General features: G+C 40.9%; 1 protein-coding gene across 1 annotated transcript in view; it reads left to right on the top strand.

The window, feature by feature from the left end:
* LOC115006914 (cadherin-2-like) overlaps positions 1 to 6455 on the top strand; it is a 76317-nt gene extending 69862 nt beyond the window's left edge. Inside the window, exon 16 of the mRNA XM_029429541.1 lies at positions 4855 to 6455. Coding sequence (XP_029285401.1) covers positions 4855 to 5061 — 207 coding nt within the window. The 3' untranslated portion in view covers positions 5062 to 6455. The remainder of the gene's footprint in view (positions 1 to 4854) is intronic.
* The last annotated feature ends 5034 nt before the right edge of the window (positions 6456 to 11489 follow it).

Here is an 11489-nt window from a genome sequence, read left to right as displayed (position 1 = left end):
CAGCACACACTAGTTTGTTTAACAAACGGACATGAGGGAGTGAGAGGCAGAAGAAGAGGAGACAGAGGACAGTAGTCTGTAATTCTAAATTAGCTTTGCTAATGGCCAGGATTAGCTGGGCACAGCAGCCTACCTAACTGGAGGTAAATCCATTGAGTTGAGTTAATCCCATGTCCACAGATCCTTAAAGGGACAATGTGTCATTGTGTTCCATTTTCTTACTTTACCTAAAACAGTATATACTATTTCCTATTCTTGTCGATTCACATTTAAGCACACAGGCAGCTCGTAAAGTAAACCATTTTGTGCCAACAGACGACATGGATGTTTTGGACAGTGTGGGGCAGTAGAACAAGTTAATAACACAACAGTTACATGTTGTGACTTTATGAAATTAATTTTATAAACATGTCAGCAAACGGCATCATTTATCATATGCATATCAGCAACATTAGTATGTTCATCAGCTACTTGCTAACTTTGTCCGTTTGCTGTTTGGTGCTGGACGCATGTCGTGTGAGAACAGCTGCTGCCGGAGATGAGGTTGATGCAGTTGAACTGTAGAGTTGGAGATAATGTGGGTTTATTGCTACAAAGCACACTTTTCACATCAGCTATTTGATCTGTTGTAATATAGATATGTATTCAAGCAGCTTTAGCAGATATCAGTTTTTTCTAAGTATTATAAACCATCACAACTCAAGTCACAACAGAAGTTGGCTCATAACGCTTTTCTTATAGTCCGTACTCTTTAATTTACAGAGACGCAACATAACATTCCCCATGGAGTTATCTCTGTGGCAAAGACAGCAAGAATACTAATACATGATCAAAAGTTTAACAGGAAGAACCGGGCATTGGGTGGGCGGCCATCTGCCTTTGTTTTGTTTAACCCAACTACTTAGTTCAGATTAGGAACCAAGAAAGCAAAAATAAACCATGGTTGACCATTACCCAACAGGAACAGCGGCATTCTTTCAAATCAAATCTGTGAATTATTTTAATAGCTCAGTGTTGTGTGCAAGATGTATGTTTATAAATGACAGTGGCACCTTGCACATGTTTAATGTAAAAACATGAATATATGAACCTGTGTATTTATCGAATAGCTTAGTATTGAATGCACAATAACAGGGTAGCCATGTGTATACATGGCACTAGGCCCAGTTAAATATAAAACACAATTTTATACAATATATATAGTAGGGGGTCCATGCTCCATCTCTCCATCAGTTTGGGGGTCCTTGGCCTGAAAAATGTTGAAGACCCCTGCCCTAAAAGAAACCCCACAATTAAAGGGAGGAAACCTCAGGGAGAGACTGAGGAAGGATCCCTCTCCCAGGACGCACAGACTGTAATAGATGACGTGTTGAGAATAAACAACATAGTACAAATACAACATAGACAATCCATGTGACAGAACTTATGATGTGATCGTATATGAAAAAGATGGATATAGGAGGATGTCAAAATAATAATTTAAAAAATATATATATATATTTTATTTCTTTTTAACGTGGGCGTCAGGCAGAATCCAGGAGGATGTGAAAAAGCTTCCCGATGCCTCCAAAAAATAAATAAATGATATGATATCTTTGTCAAAGCTTTGTAGACCCACCCAACCACCACAACTGTGGCACTATAACGTTGTGTCATAAGTCACAGGGTCCTTTGTCAGTTACACATTAATGTAAATTGTATTCAGGACAAACTAATTATGTTTTCATTCTTGGGAGGACGAGGAGAGTGTATTCAGTCGGTACGTGTCAGTACTTTGGCTGCTTATACCCAAAACCTGATATTTGTTGCCAATATTTGATATCTTTAAATGTCAGCATTTTGTTGAATACTGTTACTGTTACTGTTGAAAATAAATAAAATAGCTTTTGAAAAATGTTGCATCTTAAAATAAAGTGCTTAATTTTAGAAAAATAAAGTGTAGCAGCAGCTTGAGTTTCCCTTTTTCTTTTTTTAACTGTTTCACATCTTGATTTAACTCTCAACCAATGTTAGAATAAATCAGTCTCAACACATTTTAACAATTGAACAGTTTAACCTAGACTAGCACATCCTGGGTTAAACTGTTCTCTGTGGCTAATGATGCTGACAGGTGGACTATTTGCTTTATTTTGTCACAAATCAAAAATCATATTGGGCTCAGACTTGAGTGGGTATGTTTGGTCAAAAACGTTGTACATTGCCTCATAGTGGCGTTTCACATCACCACTTTTAATGAGCACCACGGTCTCTGAGCATATGAGACACTGGTGTTGTGCTCCCAGTGGGAAGGATGAACATGGATGAGTCCATTCTGGGTTGAAAGCTCTGTTGACTTTTCTCTTCTTGGAGAGCGCCATGAGTAGTTATTGTTCTCTCCCTGTCTGCCGCTCCCTCGTCTCTTCGTCTGTGTTTCTCTCCCTTTCTCCGTCTTCTCTCCCTGTCTCGCTAACTCGTCTTCCCGTCTGTCACTTGCCTCTCATCTGCCTGTATTCAGAGTCGCAATGTTTGCCGCCTGTAATGCACAGACTTGATTGGCTGCGTAGCATCACGTGGGATGGCTTAACTCAAATGCAATTGGTCTGTGAGTTTCCTGAACCGCTAAACCAGTGCCTTAAAAACGAGAAAAGCTGCGCCGGTTAAAATAGAAGCGCCCCGTCAAAATTGAAAATCTCTTAATAATTTATTGATTATAGGTCCGGGTCCGGATAGGTCAGCGTCTGGGTCCGGACTCGGATCGCGGTCCGCCAGTTAGTGACCCCTGATCTAGGCCATCACGACAAATTGTAGAAATCTGGATAACAGCGGACAGTCTCTGCTCAAAGTATTTCATGTTGTTACGCTCAATTTTACACATGAAAAGTGACATACGTGGTCATATGAACCATGAAGAAAGAGAACCTCCACGCCTCGACACATCTGCCCAGTAAATGGTAATGTGTGGAGCTGGTGATTGTGGGATTGTCTGTGTGGGAAATGTAATGTAGAAAATTGCCCAAACTGACATTATAATGTCTAAAATCCAGTAATGCTCCAATACATTGGTTCCGCCCCAGCGAGAAGGTGAACACTGTATTTGGATATGTGTCACTGCTTTCCATCAGTGCTGTTTGCTCTGTCTTTAAATCTTGTGTAAAGCGTTACACTTTCAGATGGATTAACATGACTCTCAGAGTTAATTAGATTGAACTGTTCCTTTAACAGAGCTGATAACTGTCATCACATCTTGAGTGCGTGGCGACCCGGCAGTGGGGCATCTCGCGTGTGAAAGCTTGTCATTGTCCATGCAGCCCATGCATGTCGCTCTCTGTGTGCTAGCTGCTTCCATATTGTTTGTGTGTGTGTGTCTTTTGGTAGGTCTGCATAAAGACATCTGCCAAGCGGAGCTATGAATAATGAGCGGGAGCTGTCAGACATGGCAAGCTGATCTAGACAGCTTAATCCTACAGACATGACAAGCTGATGCTTCTCGTCCTGCCTCTCCCTCTCTGCATACATTCTCTCCTCCCTTTGAGTGACAGGGGTGTCTTCAGTCAGACGACAGGCGTGGCCCACAAAACATTTCCACTACTTATCAGATTTACCATTCTGAGCGCCAATGAGAGGCATAAAACAACAACTGGACTGGAAATGTTTAGATGTCAATTTCAGATGGTACTGTATTAGTTTATGAAAATGATGTTCCTGATTTGTGGACGACCACTGTACCTTCTGAGCCACAACCGGCATCTGTTTGTCTTAAAAACGTGTGCGTGTGTGTGTGTGTTGGTGGTGGTCTGATGTAATCTGTTGAATCTCCTGGAGAGCCACCATGTGACCCAAATCCTTCTCTTTTCTATGCTCCTCCATAATCCTTCTTCTCCCCAGCACTCTCTACTGTCCATCTCAACCCCTCACACACACACACACACACACACACACACACACACACAAATATATAAACACAGCCTCTACTTACTCTTGTTCACCCTTAAGGCTGATTTATAGTTGTACGTAGGCTCTATGCAGAGACTACAACATAGCCTATACAAGTGGCCTATGCAGTTGCTAGCATTTATACTTCGCTATATGTCGCTCTGCAATTACATCGACAAAACCCTAGTTGGCGGTCGAGTTTCCATGCCACTGTGTTGAGTTGACAGTTTTGCTGACATTTTGAATCCTAGTTCTTTGGGAAGTGAACTTTGCTCCTTCCAGATGGTCTGAATGGGTCAGGCAGGATTTCAGGGTTTATTGTGGGTCTAAGTCTGCACTGCTTTGGTATGAAAGCATGAACACAGGTTTCTATAAAACCCTTAGCTTTACTGTACACTTACTATAGAAAAATGATAGGATTACTATAATCCTGCACTAGACATAGTCAGTCTTGAAGCTCTCTCAACCATAAATTCTGCTTTTCTCAGAGATACTCTGGAGTGTGGGTTCTTCCGCTGTCATGGGAAAAATCTCTGACAGTGTCCATTTTTAATGAACTGAAAGTTATCTGGCTTGCTTAGAAAACATTTCATACAATATCCTCTAGTTTAGAAGTGATGCATATGGAACTCCATGGATTAACCTGTGACCTGAGTCTGGTATGAATGTGCATGCTCTTCATCCCACATCAAACACAGGCTTTGTGTGAAGCTTTTATCAGCAATATGACTCCCCCTCCTCAGCAGCCACTGATGACGTGCCATCGAGCAACACATTGAACCCTAGCTGATACACTGGTGACGTGTATTCGCACAGTTACCAACAGTAGCCTGTAGTACCGTCACAATGAATGAATGTGATGCAGAACAGTCCTTCTCTTATCAATGTTGAGCCTATTTTTCAAACTTATTTCCTTCCTGTCCCCTCCATGTTTCTCTCCAGGGCCTGAAGGCAGCAGACAACGACCCCACCGCCCCCCCCTACGACTCCCTGCTGGTGTTTGACTATGAGGGCAGTGGCTCCACCGCCGGCTCCCTCAGCTCCCTGCACTCCTCCTCAAGCTGCGGAGACCAGGACTATGACTACCTCGGCGACTGGGGGCCACGCTTCCGCAAACTGGCCGACTTGTATGGCGGAGGGGATGATTAGCAACTTCAACAACCACCCTCCCTACCCCGCCTGTGCTCTGAGGCTCAGGTGGGGTGGGTGGGGTTAAGGAGAGAGGATATTGGGTGAACATGGGCTATGGATCGCACTTCTGTATTACCACGGGACAGCTTGTAAAGAGACTTGCTCCCCCTTGATGAAGGTGGGTGACACTAGGGACCATTCTGACTCCTGGCCGAGCAAAGCCTGGCACCGGCTAGCATTCAGGCTAATGGACATTAATATGTGAGCGTTAGCCCCTATGCTAACACATGTGAGCAGCCAGAACAGTGTGCTCAGAGAGGATGCTGTCTCTATGATGGTAAAGAGCTACAACAGCCATGCTACAGACGCTCATTTACACTTGAATCTCACAGTACAGGAGCACTGGGGTCAAATGTGCCTTTTTGTACATTTTTTTGATTGTGTTTAGTCTCAATTCTATACGTTGCTTTAAAGCTCCCAGTGTTTTGCAACGGCAACTGGAGGAGCACTTTGCCATGATAATGACTGTGTGTGTATGTATGTATGTGTGTTTGGATTCCACCTCATTCCCTGTATGTGTGAGAATGTATGTGTGAGTCATTTCCACAGAGACACACTGGATGGCCACTATAAAAGGGCAAAGCCTATGGATGATCGTACCAGCAAAAACATGGTTATTCTGTACAGCTCTGGGTGTCAAAGGTTTAACAAATACACTCCCAAAATAAGACACTGTGTAGATCTCAATCAAATATGCATATTTAGGTTTGTCTTTAACTTGTCCCATTCTCTTCACTGATCACTGAAGCTTAATCTCAGCTGGTGTCCATATGTGAGGCAATGGAACACCTTTCTCTGTGACGCTGCAGCATCACCACATTGCTCTGCTATTATTGTGACTGACTGCCCTTGTTAACAAAGCCGGCCGAGATCAGAAGTTTTCATTTCCTCTCTGCTGTCCCCCACACAGATTTTCCTTTGCAGTGTCATCATTCAACATCACATCACGTCTAAGCTTTGATTGAATTGCTATAAAGAATGTCTCTTCTTAGATAATCGAAGACATTTAGTTCCACAACGAATTAAGTTATTTTTGAAGCTAGGAGGTTTTTACAAGCAGAACATATTATTTGTAGTGGGGTTTAAATATTGGGGTTATGTCCTTGCTGTGCTTTCACAAATGGGATGTAGTTGAGCTTATTTGCAGGATGACAAAACACAGAAGCAAAATGGTGCAAGACACAGTGACAAAATATGATTTCCATTTGTGTTGTGCAGATGAAAAGAAAAAAACTGAAAACAAAAACAGCAACAAAGAATCAAGGCAAAGAAAACTAAATATAAAAACATTTGAAGCACTTTTGGTTGCAACAGTAAGATCTATTAAATGGCAAATACATTAAAGAAAAAAATTGAGTAAAGAAATGAGTTTGTGTTTAGGGATGAGTATTTATGTTTGATGAACAGGTTAGGAACAGAAAATAAGACATAGTTCTGTGAATATTCTATCTATATATATCTCAACAGGAAGGTTAACTGAAACCTTTTTCACAGTCACAATATCAAAACAGGAGAAACTTTCACAGACATGAAGTATCTATAGTATGCAGGGTCAAGTAAACTCTCACAGATGAAACAAAATTCACAAACAGAACAAATAACAAAGAAGTAAAGTTATCATGGTAATGTGCTGCGAGACCTCACAGTTTTCACTACAGGGTCAAAACATTCAAGCTCAAAACATACAAAGTCATGGCTTACATAGAAATGGTTAGATGACACTAAATATGATAAAGGTAAGGATAGGTATGATAGGTTTACGTAAACACATCATGAATTGATGAATCAGAAAGCAATGCTGGTTTTGTGAAACAGACATTTCATGTGTTATTATCTTAAGCAGGGAAACAATGAAATTAAGAAAATGTGTCAGTATAATATTCAGGTCCTCTATAATGTGTGGATGTGCAGCAGAACACTGCACGACGGGAAGACTAGAATGTGAAACAACCCAGTAACCAAACTGTTGCTTCATTATTTGGAGCATCTGGAGATATTTCTGCGACACTAGCAGAAAGGTCCATCGGACTGTTTGGTGGAGAGTAAGTGGTTTTGGCCATATTTTGGTTGGATATTCATATGCCCTGGAAGGTAAATTCAAAGTTTTAAAGTTCCACTTCTCTAAAAGAAATGGTACAGGAAAAATAGAATCACATTTTATATCTAGGTAATATACATGTGATGTACTGTGCAAAGCAAAATGTCAATAACAGCTAAACATCTGTTTCTGAAGGCCCTGTCACACATATCCGTATGACAGAAACTTATGCCGGCGCATACGAAATACAAAATACGTCCAACTTTTCATCGGATCAGAAAAGTGAACATATACAGATACGCATGTCTACTGCATCACTTCCTAATACAAAATGTATCAGACGATTGCATAAGATATACAAAAATATGGCTTATACAAAATATCGGCAACACGCTGGTGTACGTAGATATAAGGTAAGGTACAAGTAGTGTTCGTTAAGAGCAGGCGGTGTTACGCTGGGGTGCGTTGTTGAACGCTGATGTTTTGAGCATGTTCAAAATTACCGGATGTACCCGACGTGTGCTTCATAAGATATGCAGACGTTACGTTATGTTAGACATACGTGAATACGGAATACGTAGTTGAATATTTACCTACGTAAATACAGTACGTAAATACCTACATGAATACCTACGTGACTATGTTAGAGGAACGTTAGATATAGGCTACGTCGGCTGATGGTGAATCCTACAGTCAATTTATTGATAACGAGTGGATAACCTATTCCTACCCTATGTTAACATTATGCCTGACGACGGAGTAACTTATTAAACGTGTTTCTACAGTACAGCTAGCGTTCAGCATTTTAACCGTTCTCCAGCATCAGCATGACGTGAACCAGATGGCACTTTTCCAGCTCCGTTGGCCAGACGCTCTGACCCTTTTTAAATAAGTAAGTGATACGAATTCAATGTTTGACATACGTATAATAATTTGTTATGTATTCGTTATGTATGCGTCAGCTATAACACCGCTCTGGAAAAGTTGGACGTATTTGGACTCTGACACATTTTGAGCTAATTTTCATATACGCCGGCATATGTTTCTGCCATACGGAACTGTGTATGTCTGGCGTGTTCGGCGTAACGTCTGCGTCCTTCAAACGATCACAACATACCCTGAATTTATATCAACGTATTGCCGATATTTCGTATGCGCCGGCATAAGTTTCTGTCATACGGATATGTGTGACAGGGCCTTGAATCGACTTCACGCTGACTGTTCTTAAGAGCATTGTATGGCTGTTACATGAAAGTAAAATCAAGACAACAAATCTATGTTAAGTTGCTTTGGCAATACACAAACGTGGCCCACATGGTAAAGTAACAGGAATCTCACAGAACGACTAGAAGTGACAATATTACAGAGCAGCTGCACCAGCAATAACACCAAATGGAAGGTTTGTTAGCTGTATTGACTATGAGAGTTCAACGCAGAAGAAGAAACCAGCACACCAAAAACCTTCCACAGCCAACTGCATATTACAAGATGTCGTTTAGCATTACTACGGCTGTAACAGTGCAATATGCGCCGGTAACAAATACAGCATCAGTGCCAGTTCCCACCTGATCATTATTATAACCGCACTGGCCTTTAAAATCTAATGTGGCAAACTGCCATGAAGTTTTCGAGTGTTCATGTTCACCTTTTTTAAAAACCCCGGCACAATATTCAGGACCAGTAACATGGTGGTGAGTGGTGAGTCACAGCCTCTGACAGAGTTGTCGTTGGTCAAACCCAGAGTTGTACAAAAGAGCTGCGTATTTTTGCCAGTTTGGTGTTCCAAAGCTATTGAGAAGACATGTACAGTAATGCTAGACTTTAGATAGATACCTTCAGTTTTTTGTTTTGCTTTTATCACAATGTAACTTATGCAGCTGATTGCTAATAAAGGGGGACATCCGTCCTTGTTTTGTAGCAAAAACACTTCTTGATAATCTGCTGTGGTGGATTAAATACTAAAAAGGCAATGTTTCTTTTGTCTGCTGATGATTTGCCTTAGTGTTCTCTGGTACTCTCCAACTGGCTACTCACTGTAAACTGGAATATGTACAGATTGTATTTTTTTCTCTTGTTGTTCTTTTGGCTGTGGTCTCTGAAAATGACATGCTAATATCCTGAATCCTTGTATATGTGTAATTTGGATTACAAATTAAAACGTTTTTGCATGTTTTTATCTTTTCATTATGGGAAAAAAGTATTTTTCGGATCTTTTGAAAATAATTTCAACAGCAGTCACACGCACACCAACACTCTTCCCCCTTGTTATTAGAAGGGATGTTCAGGGGGAGATACAAACAGAACAGTACATGTCACATAGAAGTGGTATACATCATCTGAAAGCTGGGAACCTGGACATTTATTTAAGATGCAACTCAGCACTGTGTCAAGTTGTTCCAGTCATGAATCAGACATTTTAAAGAAAATAATTAAAATGTTTGTAGTTTGGTGCTGTAAAGTTTCATGAGGCTCTGATTATTCCTGAGCTCAGAACCGCTCATTATATACAGAGAGGTCAAGTTTAAAAAAATGTTGTCGATACAATGAAATGGCTGCTATGCAACAAACATCATCTAACATGAATACAATTGCACGCATTGGATCCAAAATAGTCTCAGCAAGAGACTGTTCAATTCCAAGACTGTTTAGGGACCCCAGAATGCCAAAACCACTTTCAGAATAGGTGAAAATAATAAATTTATTACGGCTTGGTTCTTTGCTCCAAACTGCAAGGAAGTAGCATAAAGCGTGCACGCTGTAAAGGGTTGACTCTACCCGTGTCTGTCTGCAGTTTGCTGCTGAGCAGGTAGAGATCTTTCTCTGAAAACAACTGCTGCTGCTGGAGACCAGGTTGATGAGAGCTGTGAAAATAAACAAAAACAACAGTACATCTTCAGGCCAGGAAAACAAGCCATCAGCTAAAAGGCAAAACATATTCATAGAACTGCAGAGTTGGTTGCAAGCTTGTGAAGTTGGTAAATAACTTAAGGACACAACATATTTACCAGGTATATGCTCTCAAGTGGTCATTAGTCACCGGTAAATATTTCACAAGTAGAACAAAGAATCATGGGTGTAACCAATGCATGCTGGGATATGTTACAAACCTAAACATAACTAGTATTTTTAAAATGGATTAATTTGCATTAGGCCAACTCTGACCATAACTGCTTCCATTTTAGTAGTTTCACTGATGTAGGTGATTGCATGAGTGATCACATATATAAAATATTTATATATAATAGGTTAATAGTAGGTCTTGTGATCACTCTGGACTGACACAGCGGCTTGCTTCCCAATGGCAGCATTAAATCCTCTTCTTCCTCCTCTGGCCTTTCATCTCCAATTCGACATAAAACACAAAGAGTGTCTGTGGTTTCCAGGCCTGAGGGCACGTCAGCAGTATCTTGGCCCAGCAGCCAGCCATCCACACAGGCTCAACAACAGCAGTGAAGGCAGAGAAAACAGGAAAAACCCAGACCCTCTCCTGAGATCACATTCTGTCTGCTGCCCTGTGTGTGTATGTTCAATCATCAGAGCACACTGTGTGTTTGTCTGTGCGTAGAGGTTTTGCATGGAGGTCTATAGCTGGAGAGCTGCCTGCTGCTGAACGAAACAATGTGTGACTGGAAGTTATAGGAACAGTAAGTAGTGTGATCAATTAGATTTACTTCCAAATGTAGGTCAGTGTGACAAAGTAAGTGATCTAGTCTCACAATAATAATGATTGAGAGCATGGTACCTGGTCAAGAACAGGTTTTCAGGATCTCAAGCATCTTTCTGAAAGGATTACCAAACATGAAAGCAGCAGAACAAAGCGATAAAATGTGGCTTGCTCGACAGTAGAAACATAGCTATCTAAATTAACAGCGCATACAAACAGGGAATTAGCTAGTACAACAGCAAGCTGAGGTAAACAGTTTTATGATCAGTCAGATTATCACATGTGTTTAACAATGTGGGAAATGTAAAATAGGGCATGTTGTCAAATTGTACAATTGTGTAATTTTCAGTTTAGCATTTGTTTGGAGTAGATGCTGTCTCACCGTTTTTTAATCTTCTTATTCTAAAACAATATACTATTTGTGTGCAGCTTCTCGACCATCAATACGGAAAACTCTGAAGTTTAAGTGTCAGTTCACCCGAATCATAAAATCCTATTTCCCATGTTACTGTAGCCAGGGTGACTTTAATTTGACATTCTCACAGAGAACTCTGCACGGATGGACGGGTCGGTGACAAATGTCCAATTAATGACAGGATGGGCCTCGAATTGACCTGAACTGTTACCACCCCACACACTCCAGGATGTGGACTGCAAAGCCACAAACACACTTGTGAACTCAGC

Source organism: Cottoperca gobio, chromosome 4, assembly GCF_900634415.1.
Source record: "Cottoperca gobio chromosome 4, fCotGob3.1, whole genome shotgun sequence".
Taxonomy (NCBI): Eukaryota; Metazoa; Chordata; class Actinopteri; order Perciformes; family Bovichtidae; genus Cottoperca; species Cottoperca gobio.
This window is presented reverse-complemented; position numbering and strand designations above follow the sequence as displayed.